Source organism: Podarcis liolepis (assembly GCF_965112155.1).
Source record: "Podarcis liolepis genome assembly, chromosome: 17".
Lineage (NCBI taxonomy): Eukaryota > Metazoa > Chordata > Lepidosauria > Squamata > Lacertidae > Podarcis > Podarcis liolepis.
Genome location: NC_139571.1, coordinates 16,984,383 through 17,003,907, shown reverse-complemented (window position 1 = coordinate 17,003,907; position 19,525 = coordinate 16,984,383). Strand labels below are relative to the sequence as shown.

General features: G+C 45.1%; 1 protein-coding gene across 3 annotated transcripts in view; it reads left to right on the top strand.

Annotated features, from left to right (window-relative positions):
• The window catches only part of ADAMTSL1 (ADAMTS like 1), a 494,294-nt gene that overhangs the window by 462,683 nt on the left and 12,086 nt on the right, over nt 1-19,525 (top strand). For all 3 annotated transcript variants that reach the window (XM_083482208.1, XM_083482210.1, XM_083482209.1), the window contains 4 exons: nt 1,492-1,626; nt 9,147-9,347; nt 11,279-11,459; nt 17,522-17,729. In XM_083482208.1, coding sequence (XP_083338334.1) covers nt 1,492-1,626; nt 9,147-9,347; nt 11,279-11,459; nt 17,522-17,729 — 725 coding nt within the window. The remainder of the gene's footprint in view (nt 1-1,491; nt 1,627-9,146; nt 9,348-11,278; nt 11,460-17,521; nt 17,730-19,525) is intronic.

The window sequence follows — 19,525 nt, the reverse complement described above, 5'->3', positions numbered from 1 at the left end:
AATGGATCGATCCGTTCCAGACTTTTAAAAACAACCCCCAAAACGGCAATTTAACATGAATTCTACTATCTAATGAGGCCATTGATCCATAAAATGAAAGCAATAAACAATGTACCGCAGTCACACAATCAATTCATCAGTAGCTGAACTGGGTTCCACGCAGTCACAAAAACGAAACAAAAAAGTCGCAAAAACATAGAGAGCTCAGCAAAACACTCAAAACGGAGCACATTCAGTTTCCAAAAAAAGTTGCAAACCGGAATGCGTACTTCCGGGTTTGCAGTGTTTGGGTTCCAAGTTGCTTGGGAACCAAGGTACCACTGTACTAGTTATACGTGGTGCACTTGGATGTGTGAACTGACTCCACTGAAAAATGTTGTGCCTGAACTGACGATAGGCAACACAATCCGAGTGGCCCCTTTGTGCAGGCAAATAACTTGAGGCAGAAGTCACTGAATGATGAGTATGCCTTTAATCAACTTAAGGGGACTGATTATAATTTTTTAAAAGCTCTGAATGGGAAAGTTTCTGAATTAAGAGATTCGTCAACCCCTGAAGTCATCTGGAAAACTCCGTGTTGCCAGGGTGACTTAGACATGTTTATGCTGGGCAGACAAATCCATGAAGCTTAGGATTTTTTCTACTGAGAGATATCCTCAGGAGAATCATGATCAGGTAAATAAGGGTACCCCTTCTGTTTTTATTATCCCACATCTAATAGTCAGAGATAGACCATCACTAGTATAATATTATTATTAAGAAGTAAAGCTACAGGCAGAGGGCCTTCTCGGTAGTGGCACCCACCCTGTGGACCCCACTCCCATCAGTTGTCATGAAGAGGAGCAACTATGTAACCTTTAGAAGACATCTGAAGGCAGCCCTGTATAGGGAAGCTTTTTTAAAATGTTTAATGTTTTATTATGTTTTTATATATGTTGGAAGCCACCCAAAGTGGCTGGGGCAACCCAGTCAGATGGGTGGGGTATAATCAATCAGTCAATCAATCAATCAATCAATATTATTACTACTACTACTACTACTATTACTATTATGTATGACTAGAATCCCATACTAAACCAGTTTTCTGTGAATTTGATTTGATTTTTTTAAAAAGTTTTTCTTGTGACCATCAAACATATCCTGCAACACTGAGTTCCACAGATTAATTATGGGCCATAGACTCACCTGTGTATCCTAGCTTAGTTTTGTCCATCTGCTGGCTATTGAGGCATCCCACTGTATTTGTTAGGATTCCACTTCCCAACGTTGAAAATGGTTCTGTTCATGATGTCACTCATTAGGCCTGTTGTCTCGTTAATGTTTTGCCCTCGTTATTCCCCCATTCAGAAAATAGATATAAGTCCCATTTCAGAAAGTTCACATTTCAGTGTGGCAAACAATACCACGAGCGGTACTAAAGAACGTCAGGAATTAACTGTCTTGGTTAAGAGGCTTCCTTGTCGTATCTTAGGCTTTTCAATGTGTTCCCAGACCCGCCACAATTCCCTCATCGTTTGGAAGACATGGCAGCCGCATTATCCATCACAGGACCAGGCATTCCTTCTGTGATAACATCTCCTTCAGGAACGAGAAAAGTTCTCAGCCCAGGGAGTTCTGTGCTGATTGGTAAGTTCAGGTGTTTAGAATTTACCACGTTCAACTTTTTTTTCCTCTCCCTTCCCAGCAGGGCTCATGGAAACTTTGGGTTGTGGGAGAGTGACTTCATTCCAAAGAACTGCCCCTCAACCCATACTGCTGCTCCAAAATTTAATTCCAAACACACGTAGTCACTTTTAACTTTTTGTAGGGTTTTTCCCCTCTTTTTTCAGTAGGAGGTGAGAGATCCAGTTGCGAATCTGCTCCCTGGTGTACTGGGAATTCTGTATGAATATCCCATAGACCAAGGAATTTGAAATGTTGGTCTATGCTAGCTTCTCTTTGTACAGATGGAAAATAATCTGCTTACATGGCTCATGCTTGCGTATTTCTGGAGGGTTATTGCAAATGGCAACTGTAGATTAATTACCTGTCAAATACAGAAGCCGCAAAGAATGGTGGTTGAGATAGGTGTTTGGGGGTTGTTTTTTTCTTACTTTTAGGCTTCAATCCTTTACCCACTTACCTGAGAACAAGCCCCCATTAAACTTGGTAGGCTTACATTTGAGTAGACATCTGTAGGCTTGAGCTGAGAGAATGCCAAAATAGGAATTTGATACCTACCCTCCTTCAGGGCTACCCATTCTTGTTACACAGAGAAAAGTGGAAACATTTGACAAGCATCCCTGGTGTTTCCAACCCCACATGTCCTATTTATTTCTAAGAATCAGCAGAAATCCAATCTTCCTGATGTGCAGTGATTTCGTGTGTGTGTGTGTGTGTGTGTGTGCAATCTGTATAAGAATATTTGATAGCGTTTATAATGCAGCAACAGAGATGCTGCTGGGTTTGGAATGAAGCTTCAAGTTCCCAGGTTTTAAGAGAAACGGGGGTATAAGTAATACTTGAAATATTTGGAAACTTAAATCAAAGACAGTAAATCTACCCATGGCAGCTACCACTTAGGACTGTTAGAATAATTTTATATAGATAAAGATATCAATGCCATGCATGCCAGTTCCTGCATTTAGTATTCTGTTTTCTAATACGTTACCAGGAACCTATAAACAGTTGGCTCAACCATTTTGAAAAAGATCAGTTTTCACATATTTTTATTAGTGACCCATTTAAGATTTTCAAAAGTATGTTGATCTTTTATTTGAAAAAAAAATGAATGTACAATGTTAAGTGTTTATATTTAAGGCTGTGGACCTTTCCAAGAAGTTAAAAGGAAGATTTCGGAGCGGTGGGGGTTTCGATGCTCTTTTTATCATTGCACTGGAAATACAATTTTTGTTTTGTTTTTGTGCATATATGAGAGGTGTGACAGCTAAGTCAAGTGCTAGACATGATGGCAGCAGTTGCATTGAGCTGCCAAATCACTGAAAAAGAGAGGCAGGCAGTTCAGGTCACAAAAGGATCTGGGGGAGCCGGTTGTTGCCACCAATATGCAAGTGTTGCCCAGTTATATCTCTCCTCTTCCCCTGAACTTGGTGAGGCAGTCAGATCAGAACAGAATCATTAGCAACTTAGGTTAGCAAACCTATACAGTGGTGCCCCGCAAGACGAATGCCTCGCAAGACGAAAAACCCGCTAGACGAAAGGGTTTTCCGTTTTTCGATGCGCTTCGCAAGATGAATTTCCCTATGGGCTTGCTTCGCAAGACGAAAACGTCTTGCGAGTCTTGCGATTTTTTTCGCTCCCCCCCCCTTTTTCTAAGCCACTAAGCTGCTAATAGCCTTTTAGCCGCTAAGCCGCTAAGCCTTTAATTGCCGCTAAACCGCTAATAGCGCTAATCCGCTAATAGGGTTGCTTCGCAAAACGAAAAAACCGCTAGACGAAGAGACTCGCGGAACGGATTATTTTCGTCTTGCGAGGCACCACTGTACGTACAGTGGAAGCTCGGGTTGCGAACGTGATCCGTGCGGGGTGCACGTTCGCAACCTGCAGCATCCGCAACCCGCAGTGGCACGTCTGTGCACGCGCGGGTTGCGATTCGGCACTTCTGCGCATGTGCAAAGCACAATTTTGCACTCCTGCGCATGCGCAACAGCCGAAACCCGGAAGTAATCCGTTCCAGTACTTCCGGGTTTTGGCGGTCCGTAATCCCAAAAAACACAACCTGAAGCGTCTGTAACCCGAGGTTTGACTGTACAGTGGTACCTTGGTTCTTGAATGGAATACGTTCCAGAAGTCCATTCAACTTCCAAAACGTTCGGAGACCAAAGCGTGGCTTCTGGTTGGCTGCAAGAAGCTCCTGAAATCAGTCAGAAGCTGCATCGGACGTTTGGCTCTCAAAAACAGTTCACAAACAGGAACACTCACTTCCTGGTTTGCGGCGTTCGGGAGCCAAAACGTTCGCGAACTAAGCTGTTCAAACACCAAGGTACGACTGTACATCAGAGCATTGTTTTCTGCCCTTTGGAGCTTTAAAGATTAACATCAGCACTTTTCTTTTTAAGCGACCTGCTGCTCCAGCTCCCCCCCAAAATTGTTTTTTTTTTATTCATTTTTATTAAAATTTCCACTTTAACAATCCAATCAAATCATATTAAATATTCCAAAATATACATATCAAATAATCCAAATATTCTTCCAAATTATTTTTAAAAAATGAATAGGACTTCCCATGCTTCAAGTTCAGAGGGTTCCGAACCCTCCCAAAAATTGGGTAAGGGGTTTGCCACTAAACCAGGGATGGGAAACCTGTGGTCCTCCAGATGTTGTTAGACTCCAGCTCTTGCAAGCTGCAGCCAGCAGGTCCAGTGGTTGGGGATGATGGGGGGAGTGAAAGATGCTCTGTGCCACAGAAGTCCCTTAGGCATTCAGAGGCACAACTGGGATCTAATGGTTCCACAGACCGTGAACCTGCTCCTAAGGTAGGCATGTAGAACCTATGGCCTTCCTAGTGTTGGCTTCCAAGTCCCATCAGCCCATGGTCAGAGCTGAAGTCCAGAAGCAGTTGGAGGGCCCCAGATAATAATAATAATAATATACCCCGCCCATCTGGCTGAGTTTCCCCAGCCACTCTGGGCGGCTCCCAATCAAGTGTTAAAAACAGTACAGCGTTAAATATTAAAAACTTCCCTGAACAGGGCTGCCTTCAGATGTCTTTTAAAGATAGGATAGCTGCTTATTTCCTTCACATCGGAAGGGAGGGTGTTCCACAGGGTGGGCGCCACTACCGAGAAGGCCCTCTGTCTGGTTCCCTGTAACCTCACTTCTTGCAATGAGGGAACTGCCAGAAGGCTCTTGGCGCAGGATCTCAGTGTCCGGGCTGAACGATGGGGGTGGAGACGCTCCTTCAGGTCTACTGGGCCGAGGCCGTTTAGTGCTTTAAAGGTCAGCACCAACACTTTGAATTGTGCTCGGAAACGTACAGGGAGCCAATGCAGATCTCTCAGAACCGGTGTTATGTGGTCCCTTCATCTGACCCTTATGGAACAGTGCAAAAACCAACCTCTACCCATACCATTTGACTCGCGTCCAGTCTGTGACCCAGACTTTCAGTACAAGTAGTTTTTAAAAAAGCAATAAAAGCCCCTATTCATGGGAGATATGAAACAATAACAGCAGAGTTTGCTAGTAAAGTGTGCTTTTTATGACCAGAGAAGTACAGTCAACTGTAAAAAGGAAATCCTGCTGTTCCATATTTATTGTCTTCTCCCCTGGTGACTTCCATATCATATTTGTTCAGTTCACAAGTCAGAGCTCGTTTTGCCTGGCTGCCAGCACTCTGCAAGTCTAACTTTGGGATCCTGGGAGAGAATGCGTCTTTCTGAGAAGCTAGACTGCAGGGCCCCGCTCTCTTCGGCTGAGTACATTTAAAGCACACAGGAACCGTGGTTTACCCCTCACAAAACTACAATTCCCAGCACCCTTAACAAACTTTGGTTCCCAGGATTGGGGTGTGTGTGTGTGTGTGTGTGTGTGTGTGTGTGTGTGCTTTAAATGCATGATGTGCACACACAGTGTCTGTTGTTTCAGGACACAGAACATCCTCATCCTCTATTTGAAATCCAATTCAGTTCACCAAGTGTCATCACTTGTGGAGCCAGGAAGGCAACAACCATATATAAAAAAGTAGAATCAACAGAGTCAGGATGACACCCCACCCCCCCAAGATTTGCAGTGTGGGAAATGTAGGCTCATATAGCTACCATGTGTAGCTCCAGTTAAATGCATGAAGGAGTTAAGACCATAGAGTAAGCTGTTGTGTGAGACTTGACCAGGTCACGACCCCCTTATGTCCTGTAACCGACAGCTAGTAAAGTTGTTGGTTTTTTTACATTTTTTCTTCTATTTGCTCTCTTCCACCATATGAACTCAATCAGAGAGGACTTCTGAGCTTGACCGCTTCAAGCTCAGGCCGTCTGCTCAGAAACATTTGCCACATTTTGTAAACTTAAGTTTTTCTACCTGAGTTTTTCTTGCTGCTGTGTAGAAAAACGCAGGACTCTGACCTTGAATGAGTTTGTAAGTAAACTTCTTTTAAACTTACCAAACTTTGTAGTCTATTCACTGCAAAGGGGGTAGAATGGGAAGCCACTATGAGTTAACAGTGGAATATTTAAAAGGTCTATATATCCCCATGCTTCACTTGGGATGGTATGGGTATGGGTATGGGTATGTAAAGGCTGTTTTACTTCCATAGGCTGTGCCCTTTATTTTAGATGAGTCTTGAGCAAAAAGTAGTTAAAATGTATGACAGATAGGAAATACAGAATAAGAGTTACTAGCAATAAGATGCATTAATATTCCTTTCCACAGAATGAAAGGTCAGTCTTCAGTATTTTTTTATATTTTATTCTCACTGTGCAAGATACTATGTTTTGTGCTAAAGAATTTATGTAGAATATCTCGCCAGTCAAGGGTGATTGATGCTCCTCTCACAGGTGCAAGTGAGAAATACATGTTACTTACTACTTTCATAGATATCAGAAAGGGTGAGAGAAAGAGAGAAATAGGAAAATGTATCACTGCACATGCTGCAAGAACAGGGGGCGAGTTTTAATTATTTATTTTCCCGTTGTTGACTTCGTGGTATTTCCATTATCTTATATATTGGTTTTGGAAGAGGTAGTAACAGCTGATGCAAATTAAATATATAGCGATGAGAACAAGGCTTGACTTATTTGGCAACCCAGAACTTTGTAGGAGATGAAAAAAAGGAAAAAAATTGGCTGAGGACAAACTGAATTTGGCCTTCAGTGTAGTTGTTGTGAACCTGCGGGTGTGCTTTTATACATTCTGTTCCCATCTGCAACATGCATAAAATCTAGGAGTCACTCGGGGCCAGATCACGGCTAGCCTCAATGCGAAAGTTACAGGCATGGCACGCTGTGGAGGCAAGAGCCCTCGTCTGCTGTGCACAGAACCTTTCATAGGAGCCAGGGCTTACGGTGGTCTGTGCAAGTATCATGTCCCCGCTTCAGAGCCGTCAGCTGGGGGGAAATGGTGCAAGCAAAAGAGTCTGGCTTCGTGAAAACAGGCCGCAAAGAGCACTGATGTTTTTATAAGACCTGCCTTGGCGTTTAGATGTGTCATACCTAAACGAAGGCTGGATGTAATGCAATATATTGGGGGACGTGCCAGAAATGGCGGCCTTGGTAGGGCCCACTTCTGGTACTAACCACTGATTTGGGTCCTTGTACAGTGGTACCTCAGGATGCGAACGGGATCTGTTCCAGAGTCCCATTTGCATCCTGAAGCAAACGCGACCTGCGGCTGAGCAGGTCGCGATTCACTGCTTCCGCACATGGGCGTGATGTCATTTTGACCGTCTGTGCATGCGCGAGCGGCGAAACCCAGAAGTAACACGTTCCGTTACTTCCAAGTCGCCGTGGAGCACAACCTGAAAGCGCTCAACCTGAAGCGTATTCAAGAGTACAGTGATACCTCGGTGTCAGGGAACTGACATCAGAGCGAGAGGCGAAGGGAAGGCTCCCAGATGATGCTGGCGAAGGACCCAGCAGCAGGGGGAGAAACAGCTCAGTAGAGGGGGAAGCTAATCAGCGCAACACCAGGGAGAAAGGGGGGCAGATGGGGGAATTGGAGAGAGGGCTCCAGGACTCTTCACTGGACATCAGTGAGGAGAGCCCAGGTCCTCCGCTGCCCACGCCCTCCCTGCTCAGAAGACTCCTGCGCAGTGAGAGGAGGAGGAGACTGGGCGCCAAACAACTTTTATGTTGGAAGAGGTTCAAGAAACGCCCACTGACGGATTCTGCCAGCGACTGAGGCAGCCACGATGAGAAAGGGCTGTGCAGTCAGAAAGGTTTAACAAGGTAAATTAGCCGAGAAAGGCACCAGTTTACGCACGAGTAACTCATACCCATTACACTCGGGTTGCAGCCACTTCAGGTTGCGTTTTTTCGGGTTGCGGACTGCCAAAACCCAGAAATACCAGAATGGGTTACTTCTGCGCAGATGCGGGTTGCAAACATGCATCCCATGCGAATCGCAACTCAAGCGTCCATTGTAATGATCAGGGGTGGAAGAAGGGGGTGCGGTGGGTATGGACCGCCCTGGGTGTCACCACTGAGGGGGGTGACAAAAAGCCGGGCGGCACTCACCACAGGGCCTGCAGTGCGCCCGAGCCACACGCCTCTCTTGGGAGTGAAGCTGTGGCTTGGGTGCGCATAGGCTTTGCGTTGCTCAAACGGTCCGCCTGCTGCCTCCCCCCACCCAAGCTGTAGGGCAACTGAGTGGGAGGAGGCAGGCAGACTCTGGAGGCCCTGTGGTGTGCCCTGCCCCTATGGATGGCTCACCCCGCCACTGGGCGCCCTGCCCCAGGCACCCGGGCAGCTTCCTCCGCCACTGGTAATGATTTGCAGGGACTCACCAGCCTTGCCATCTTCATTATTCTGACCCCATCCTCGGTGGATGTCAGGAATGGGCAGGGGCCCTCAAATTTCAGCGGCGCCCTATGCAACGCTAACAGTCGAGGGACCCTCTCATGCTCCATTTTGCATCGTTGTTGCTGTGCAACACCCTGTGGTGTTTGCGCCCGGTGCGGCCAAACCAATCACATTACAGTGGTACCTCTGGATGCGAACGGGATCCGTTCCGGAGCCCCGTTCGCATCCAGAGCAGAATGCAGCCCGTGTCTGCACGTGCTCGGGTTTCGATTTGCCGCTTCTGCGCATGTGCGTGGCGTCATTTCGAGCATGTGCGCATGTGCAAGCAGCGAAACCCGGAAGTAACACGTTCCGCAACCTGAAAATGCTCAACCTAAAGCAACTTCAGCCCGAGGTATGACTGGACTCTAAAAGTGCCTCTGGAGTGGGGCCAGTCTAATGGAGACAGCAACTCAGAGCTTACTGCTATTCTCTTGTAGGTAGCGTCCATTTGGTGATTGGTTTGCAAAGGATCTATTTCATGATCTTTATTGCTCTTTGTGTGAATGTCACTGGCCATTTTGAATTGAACAGGACCATGCAGATATGAATGTTTGTCAAGAATATGGAGCTACCATCTTTGGGTTCTCTGCTATCGGGGACCAAGTTTGCTGGGATTTGATATGTTACTGTCCTTTATTATTATTTTTTTAGGCTGCCCTGTGAATGGTCATCCTGCTCCTAACATTACCTGGTTTCATGCTGGTCAGCCCCTCAGCATGCCTCACCATGTGTTGTCGTCTGGAGAGATTATTCAGATACTGAACATCAGCCTTGATTATCAAGGAGAAATCAGCTGCATGGCTCAGAACGAGGCAGGCTTGCTCGTACAAAAAACATCTCTGACGGTCCAAGGTAAAAACTGCACCTCTAGATTTTTAGAATTGGTGTAATGGCATAGGTAATACAGTTGTTGTTTAAACAAACACACAAAGAAACAGCATACAAATTTCATGTGGAAGCAGTCAGTTTCTGGGCAATAGATTATGGATTTTAGAATATTGCCAACAGAGTCAGTTAGCTCAAAGAAGAGGACACACTTCACCAGCATTCACAAATACCAAACGTTTATAAACTACGGTGTAATGTTAAGGATACCCAACCAAAGCAACTTTTGAATTACTGGAGTACCTCCACGCAGTGCCAGATTTACGTATAAGCTAAACAAGCTATAGCTTAGCGTCCCACTCTCTTGGGGGTCCCAAAAAAATTTAAAGGAAGAAAAAATCTGGATGTACATTTCCAAAATATAAGATAAAAAACAAATAAAATAAAACCTACCTACAGCAACAGTGTTTTGTGTTGTGTAGGTTCCTGTGACGTAAGTCTTGGGTTCCGCCTGCTAGTCTGTTCCCTAAAATATCACTGGTTTGCTCCTTTCTATATATAGGGTGCCAACATTCTGCATGGACTGGTTGCATGGCAACATGCACAAATGGCTTTAGATACCTATTAGGTCCATAAATGACCATATAGCATATATTCCACACAAAAGCAGTGACCATTTGTTGTTGACAAAGGACAGCTGGACATAGAAAGGGCCCCATTACCTTCAGTAGCTTAGGGTCTCATCAAACCTAAATCTGGTCCTGCCTCCACAGTTATGTTCTTGACAGAGGTGTGTTGAGTTTTCAGTCTGGAATGCCGATCACACCCAAGGGAGTTTAGCATTTTGAAATCAGTGTTTACAGTATTCCAAAATGCTCCTAAGGATTTTGGAGCTTCCCATGTTTTGAGTGCTGTTATGGAGGTAGTCTTGCAAATCACTATTGCGAGCAGAATCATGACACGAGAGGGATCTATCCTCTTGTTGACTTGTGATTATGACAAACACATGCCCAGCTGCCACTCCCATCTCAGATTCTCGGCATACCATTGTTAGCAGCAACCTTTCCCATCGTTTTCCATCTTGGATCAGTGAATTATGGCACCATTCTCCAAGCACTATATGGTACAGTTCCTCTTCATAGTTACTTGCGGTGCCAGATTTACGTAAAAGCTAAAGAAGCTATAGCTTAGGGTCCCACTCTTTTGGGGCTCCCCCCAAAAAATTAAAGGAAAAAAAACTGGATGTACATTTCCAAGATATAAGATAAAAAATAAAAATAAAACCTACATACAGCAAATGAGGTCCATAAATTCCCATATAGCATATATTCAGCACAAAAAACAGAGACCATTTGTTGTTGACAAAGGACAGCTGGACATAGAAAGGGCCCCATTACCTCCAGTAGCTTAGGGCCTCCTCAAACCTAAATTTGGCTCTGGTTACTTGCATCAAAAGGGTTGTGGTGGTGGAGGAAAAAGCCATTTCCAATAAATGGCAATGACTGTCAGGTTTCCCCAACCTTTTTGGACATGGGATCACATTTGGAAATCTAAGGAACTGCTGCGGGTACCACAGAACACAGCTTTCACGGAATGTGCATTAATGGACTCTGAAAATGCCTCTTTCTTGGATGAAGGACAGAGGGTGAGTTGAGTGTGTGCACTGTGTAGAAATTCACCTACTCTACAAAGATAAAATTTACATTTGTTGCTGCACCTACTTCTGCCTCTGACTTTGCCCACCACTGGTAGGCGGCCCTCAGAAGGTTACCCAGAAGACAACATGGCCCTCGAGGGTTAAAAAAACCTTGCCCACCCATGACCTATAACCATATAAATATATTGATGCAAAAAAAAAAGATGGGTTGAGAAGTCTGCTGCTTTTACACCTACTAATAAGCTCTATTAGATCTAACTCTGTTAGATCTTTTCACCTGGATGTTTTGCTGCTCTTGCAGATTACTGGTGGTCGGTGGATAAGATGTCGCCCTGCTCAGCCTCCTGCGGTAACAAGGGTCTGCAGTATCACCAGCTGAAATGCTTACTGGACAGAGCCCAAGTCAACAACTCCCACTGCATGGAGAAGCCCAAACCGGCTCTGCAGCCGGTTGCTTGTAACAGAAGAGATTGCCCTTCAAGGTTTGGCCTTTCCCCTGAAATGTATAATTATGTGCTACAAAGCATTACTACAAAGTCATGATGGTTCCCTTCTCTAGCTAAGAGTGTGCTGCTGACCAAAAAGAGGGACACAAATGGTGCTGTGGTCTAAACCACTGAGCCTCTTGGTCTTGCCAATCGGAAGGTCGGCGGTTCGAATCCCCGCAATGGAGTGAGCTCCCATTGCTCTGTCCCAGCTCCTGCCAACCTAGCAGTTTGAAAACACACCAGTCCAAGTAGATAAATAGGTACCACTGTGGCAGGAAGGTAAACAGAGTTTCTGTGTGTTCTGGTTTCCGTCACGGTGTCCCATTGTGCCAGAAGCAGTTTAGTCCTGCTGACCACATGACCCGGAAAGCTGTTTGTAGACAAACGCCGGTTCCCTCAGCCTGAAAGCGAGATGAGTGCTGCAACCCCATAATCACCTTTGACTGGATTTAACCATCCAGGCGTCCTTTACCTTTTTGCTAACTAAACATTGACCCACACCATACTGAAAGCACTGTCAATGCACTTTTAAACCACACGACTTCACTTAATAATTCTGTGGTTTTGTTAAGAGTATTGGGAATTGTAGCTCTGTGAGGGGGGAACTACAATTCCCAGGATTCTTCGGCAGAAGTCATGTGCTTTAATCATGTGTTTAGTCATGTGATTTCAACATCTGCTCTGTGCATTCCCAATGCTACTGAAGTGCAGATTGCACCGCAGGATCGAAACTGCCTGGTGGTTGTGGTTGTTATTTATTAGATTTATATACTACCTTTCATCACAAGATCTGAGGGCGGTTCTCAGGATGAAAATACAAAGTAAAAACGCAAGTAAATAGTTAAAACAAAACAATAATGCCCCCCCATCCCACAAACACATTTAAAAGGCTGTAGGTAGAATATTAATCAGCCTTATAAAGCAGCACACACACACACAAATTGGTAGCCTGCATTAAATAATGACGACTCCACACTTAAAACGGGGGGCGCCCTTTGCGTGGACGCGCGCAGCCCCTAGATCTGGAGCGGCTCCAACTGCATAGGCTTGGTTTGCCTTCCCTCAGGTGGGATACCTGGAGGTCTCCGCCTACCTCAGTCAGTTGTCCAATCCCACCTGGGGGAAGCGTTGCCAAGGAGACCAGGCCAGGTAGGAGAGGAATTACCTGCCCACACAATAGAGGGAGGATCTTACCTGGGAATTCCCACTTGGCTCCAGAGCTCGTGATATATACTCAGAGTCACAAAGTGATTTCATGCTCTTTATTCAGCTCATACTGGTGAGGAGGAATGAATGAAAGTCCCCTCAAAGTATCTGCTTTATATACGTTATTTACACAATGGGCTGCACGTGATTGGCTAATTCTGGAATTCTACTGTAAGCCAATCAGGTTGTGGATTCACTTATATCTGGAGCATGATTGGGTGGTTCCTGCCAACCAATCATACTGCTGCATTGTTCTAGGACCAATCAGACTGCTGCAATTTGGATCCTATTGTTCTAGGACCAATCAGACTGCTGCAATTTGGATCCTATTGTTCTAGGACCAATCAGACTGCTGCAATTTGGATCCTATTGTTCTAGGACCAATCAGACTGCTTCAGTTTGGATCCTATTCAACTCAGTACATAACACCCCTCCCCTCTAAGTTCCAGTCCTGCCCGGGAGTTCCCTGCCGGCAGTCAAGTGAGGAAACTCTTGTAAAAAAACAGAGAGAAACAAGGTCCATATGAATGCAGGAGGCAGGAGAAATATTGGGTGAATCCAGCTTTCATAGACACATAGTTCCTTTTATGAGACGGCTTGTGAAAAGCACAGCTTAGTAAAAGAAAGCAATAATTCTCAGCACTTTTCGGAGACTACTGTATTCTGTGATCTGTTTTGTTATGACCAGCGGTTTTAAATAAATAAACTGAGCCAAACTGCAGGCCACACTCCCCATGTTATTATGCAGTGTTATCTTAGACATAAAGATTCCTAGACTTGTGCTTGGGAAGAGACTAGATTTTTCAACCCATCTTTTGGAGAAAATGTAGGCTGCGTACATACTCCCATTTACTCTGCATGCACTACACTCCCACGTCTGGTTTGGGAAGTGGTGTAAACATGTAAAATTAGCTACAATCCATATCTATCCTGTACAGTGGCGTGCAGTCAGTGGACTAGGGGAACTAGGCTAGTCTCCTAAAGGTTCCCGGTAAATTAGAGTATTAAAGTATTAAAGCCTGGCGCTTCCTCCCCAAGGTCTGGAAAGCTTGTGCCTAGCTCAGAGCGGGAGGCGCGATGCTCAAACACGTGACGTTGGGGCATCACACACGCCACATCGGACCTCCCAATTGCCTTTGCAAGCTAGAGCATCTGGTCCTAACTGTTCTCCTACAAAAAAAAGAATCACCGCACGCCACTGAAAGGCACTCCTAGCCAATAATAATAATAATAATAATAATAATAATAATAATTTTTCATGTATACCCCACCCTTCCCGGTTCAGAAAACTGGGCTCAGGGCAACTAACAACAAATTTAAAACACTTACCGGTAATTGATGCAACAAAAAACAGCTTAAAATACAGTATAAAACGTGAATAACAATAAATTCAAAAATCAAAAATCAATTTAGGGGGGAAAGCCACCCAATAAACATTAGATGATCATCAGGGTTAGCTGGATAAATTAGTTCTATTTGGGCCAGCGAGGAGAATTACCTGTGGGATCCCAGAGTGGGTAATCTTCATAAAAAGGGGAAGGGGAGGGAAGGAAGGGGAATGAAAGATCAGGCTAAGTTCAAATTGAAAGCCAGGCGGAATAGCTCTGTCTTACAGGCCCTGTGGAAGGAGGTTAAATCCTGCAGGGCCCTGGTCTCATGAGGCTACTTGACCCTCAAGTGACAAAGATGGATCCAGGACTGCCCCCAACCTATGCCCCTGTTCTTTACGAAGGAGAGCAGCCCCGTCCAGGACAGACAAGTGGCCAACCTCTCAGACACAGGGATCACCCACTTCCTGTGCCTCTATATTCCCAAATGTGTGTGCTCCCAGAGAGAAGCTTGCTGTCTTTTTTTTGCTCCTCCTCTGCCTTTTCAACTCAGGTGCCGCGCTGAGCCGTCCAGACTTGGCCACGTGGTTCAGCTCCCTCTTCACTAACCACAGGCTGTACAGCCAAGGTTTTTTCCTTTGCTACAGCTATTGGTTAGGGGACGCAGGTGGCACTGTGGGTTAAACCACAGAGCCTAGGGCTTGCCGATCAGAAGGTCGGCGGTTCGAATCCCCGCGATGGGGTGAGCTCCCATTGCTCGGTCCCTGCTCCTGCCAACCTAGCAGTTCGAAAGCACTTCAAAGTGCAAGTAGATAAATAGGTACTGTTCTGGCAGGAAGGTAAACGGCGTTTCCGTGCACAGCTATGGTTCGCCAGAAGCGGCTTAGTCATGCTGGCCACATGGCCTGGAAGCTGTACACCAGATCCCTCGGCCAGTAAAGCGAGATGAGTGCCACAACCCCAGAGTTGGCCACGACTGGACCTAATGGTCAGGGGTCCCTTTACCTTTTTACAGCCATTGGTTAGCAAGAAGAGAGCTCGACCGCCAGCCTGGGTTTGGACAACAGAATGCTAAGTTGAACGTTTGCTCAGCTCAATATGGTGTGGAAGTGAAGAAAAAGAGGAGCAAAGTGGTTGTGAGATGCTCTCCAAGAACCTTCAAGTTTGTGTGGTCCCCGCAAGCCATTCGCTGTGTTGTGAGAAGCCAGGCCAACATAGACGTTGTCGAGCAAAGGTCTATCAGGGGCCGTTTCCGGTGTTTCATGACCTCGGAATCTTTTCTGACAATAGCAGCAGCACAGCTGCTAACAGAAACGAAACAACAAAAGCAAAGATCTTCTTGATCAGCTTGGAGTGGCCATCTTGGAAATGGCTCCCTTTTAATTACTTTTCCATAATGTCCCACACACCTCTGCTTTAGGCAAAGGATGGCTAGCTGAACCGTAAGGGACAACTGGGACCAGGAGTGTGAAATATGAAACTTGCTCATTAATATCAGCAAAATTGTGACTTGCTGGTGGGAAACACATTCTGCAGGAATGATTTATGCACATTCATTCGCCCCTCTACTAAGCTGCAGCAGTGCCCATGCTGCTTTTACCGACTCCCAAGAAACTGATGAAATGTGCATAAGTTGGGAAAGAGAAAGAGGTTGGAAATGCAGGGCTGAAATTTACAAGGGGCAGAAAAACCTGTGGATTTGACCTTTCCAAAGAGCAGTGTTAAAAAAACAGGGGAAGTGTGTTTTCTTTGTTTTGACAGGACCTGATAGGTTTCGGGGGGGTATTTGGGGGGGGGAGTCCTGGTTAGCAGAAGAAGAATAAAAGCAAATTCACAGCTGCAGAGTTTGCATTTTTATTTAATTTAAAGGGCAAGAAAGAGAAGTCCTATTCATGTTTACGTGGAAGTAAGTTCCCTGCTTCCTATACTGTACATAATTTTTTTGCACAAATTTTCAGCCTAATCACAGCCTAAGACTTCCCTCAACCCCTTCTAATGGTTTTCTAAATTCCTCTCTATTTTTGCATTTTATTCAATGGTCCTTGCTTCCTAGTTAGGACTGCAGCCTAAATTATATTGTCAAATCACAGCACCACCCCACAAAGAAAAAAAAGAAACAGTTCAAGTATCGTTATAATGTATATTCCTGGCCTGCCAGTGTCATAGAACCTTAAGAATTAGCAATGCATCAAAAATTGCATTTCCTAGGCATGAAATAGAGATGGATGAATCTGTACATTTCAGTTTCTCATTTTCACAGTCTTAAGATAAGTTTGCCAGAGATCTGTGTCACTTGACAAGTCCTGGTGAACATTCCTACCATTTAAATTCACATTTTTCCTAACATAATTTTTCTATGTGCCTTTTTTATGTATTTGGAAGCAATTTTCCCTAATATGTGTGTTTGTATGTTATTTTTGTCAAAATATCCATTTTTATGCCCACTTTACTCATAATATATGCACTTCTTTACTTTTTTTTTTTTTTTTTTTTGGTTGGAGAACCGCATCACAAAATTCGGAGAAGTGCGAGTTTTGAGAGATGGCTGAGTTTCGGTTCTCATGTTGTTTTAGGGAGGGCGAATTAGGTGGGTTCCCATTGAAATGGGAACCAAACTGAAATTCTCCCCACCCCTACCTGCAACAAAAGGTTGCAGTGTGTCGTCGTCATCACACCTAATAGGCATGCTCCTATTCAGGGTGACAGCCACGTGCCTCCTCCTGGATACAGCAAGCCAGGGACACGGGTAGCAGTGGTCTAAACCACTGAGCCTCTTGGGCTTGCCAATTGGAAGGTCGGCAGTTCAAATCCCCGTAACGAGGTGAGCTCCTATTGCTCTGTCCCAGCTCCTGCCTACCTAGCTGTTCGAAAGCACACCAGTGCCAGTAGATAAATAGGTACCGCTGCGGCAGGAAGGTAAACGGCATTTTCGTGCACTGCTCTGGTTTCCGTCACTGTGTCCCGTTGCACCAGAAGCAGTTTAGTCCTGCTGGCCACATGACCCGGAAAGCTGCCTGTGGACAAACACCAGAGATGAGCACTGCAACCCCATAGTCGCCTTTGACTGGACTTAACCGTCCAGGGGTCCTTTACCTTTTACAACAAGCTATAAAGACTGGGTGTAGAAGATTAAATTCCTCCCAGGCCTGTTTGTTCCCCCAACTGACAGCTAGCATTCAGCACCTCCTGGGCATTCTCATTCTTTGACAGGTGTTTGAAAAAGTTGCGGCTTTTTCCTTTTTTTACTTATGTCTCCCCTGTTGTTTCTCGCTGCCCCCATTTTGGTTGCGCTTCACTCAGCACCTACCACCTTGTTCACTGCTAGAGAGGGAGAGGTTTTTTGAGTTTCTCGCGTCCCACTGGCCTTTCGCAGAAGGAGAAGGTGAGAATCCTTGTTAGAATAAATGCCAAGTTGACTGAAAGTGTACAGTTTCAGAAGGAAGAGAAGGCAGGTCGTTTTGCTGCACCCCTGTGGCTCACCCACCAGTAATTCTTCTTCCTTTCCCCTTATCCTTGTGCTAGATGGATGGTGACGTCGTGGTCCCATTGTACACAAAGCTGTGGCGGAGGCATCCAGACCCGTCGGGTGACATGTCAAAAGCTGACAGCTGCAGGCAGCTCCATGCCCATGTCAAACGACGCATGTGCTCAACTTTCCAAGCGCCCAGTAGACACCCAGAGCTGTAACAGACAGCTGTGTGTCGAGTGGGCAACATCTGCCTGGGGGCAGGTAAGTACACGCAGCTGCCAGTCATTGGGAGCCAGTGTGGGGTAGTGGTTAAGAGCAGTAGATTCGCAATCTGGGGAACCGGGTTCGCTTCCCCGCTCCTCCACATGCAGCTGCTGGGTGACCTTGGGCTAGTCACACTTCTCTGAAGTCTCTCAGCCCCACTCACCTCACAGAGTGTTTGTTGTGGGGGAGGAAGGAAAAGGAGAATGTTAGCCGTTTTGAGACTCCTTCGGGTAGTGATAAAGCGGGATATCAAATCCAAACTCTTCTTGTTGTTTGGGATTGTGAGGAGGTTAAAACAGGGGTTGAGAATGCATTTTAAAAATTGGGTTGGTGTCTCTCTCTACTAGATGGCCCTGTGCAAGTCATCATCCCAGTTACCCACCTGTAAAACCACGGTGACCTGCCTCTCAGGATTGCTTCAGTGCAGGCAAAAATTAGCATTTTAACATGGGCGTGTGTGTGTGTGTTTAAAAAGTTTGGTGTATATTAATCATAATAGCATTAAAGGAAATTGTAAGCGCATGTTGCTGTCACTCTTGGGTGACCCTAAAATGACGGCGTTAAGCCATATGTTTTAATGGATGTTGTTAAATATTAGCTGCACAGGGAAATTAAGTTTAGAGGAACCCAGTAATATCCTGATAAAATTATAATAGCCGTATGACTGCATCATCTGCAATATCCGGCCCATTACTGAGAATGATCACAGCATGGTAAGCCAATTTGAAAGAATAGCAAATAAAGTACGTCTTATGTCAGACAGGTAAAAAGGCCTTGTGGGTCAACTAGCAACGTTTATTCTACAATTCCTGATGAACCAGATGGACTTATAATTCCCTGGTTAAAAGACATTACACATTACATTACTGTCCATTACGCAGTATGCAGTGTTGAGCTGCCACAATGAGGGCAATGCTAGCCCATCCTGAAGAATACGGTTTGGTGGGGTGAAGAAGGATTGCAAGGTATCCTATGGCCAAATCAGACTTATTATTAGCTTTCATTTGGCTGATAACTGCATTAAAAACATGTGTATGCATGCACACACACAAATTCTGCTTTGGTAGATTTTAGAAAATGTTCCCTCCAGCATTGATTGACTTATCATGCTGCCATTTATTTAAAAAGGATCAGATCTTTCCTTGAAAAGCTGTAAGCGAATGGTCTAATTTGTACTTTCCCTGGAATGCCAGGTAAGGTTTATGTCTAGTTCCCCCAGAGGGATGGCTTTTAGTTTATAGCATCCCATGATGTCATATCCAAGCTCAATTATAAAAAGTTGTATGAATTCATCTGTTTCACCTGACCTTTCGGCTTTCTGATATAATATTTCTCCAACCAGAGAACCGGGAGAGGAGTTTCTCATACATTGTGTAAACTTACAAGACTCCATTCCCAGGCAGGCCTACAAATTGATTATTCTGATTACAATTAAGAACAGATTACTGGCCATGGATCAGTGCCATTTCACTATTGTATCACACAGTCCACTCAAGGAGACATCAGGTTCCGATTGGCCAAGCTCAATGATTACCTTTCCCAAAGTGCAGGGAAAATAAGCAGATTACGTTGTCCCCTCTGCAAACAGACCTTCCCTCCCCTGTCTCCTATCATTTAGTTTTGATGTAGGTGTCGTGACAGCCTCAAAGGCAGGAATTCCATGCAATCATTTCTCATAAGAATTAAGTACGTTCACTGTAACTCCAGTTTCACTCGTGTTAGTTTGCAGTGGAGATATTTGAGACTACGGATTTGAAGTCTAGGGCTGAGGAATTTGAAATGCTGTTTGGGAG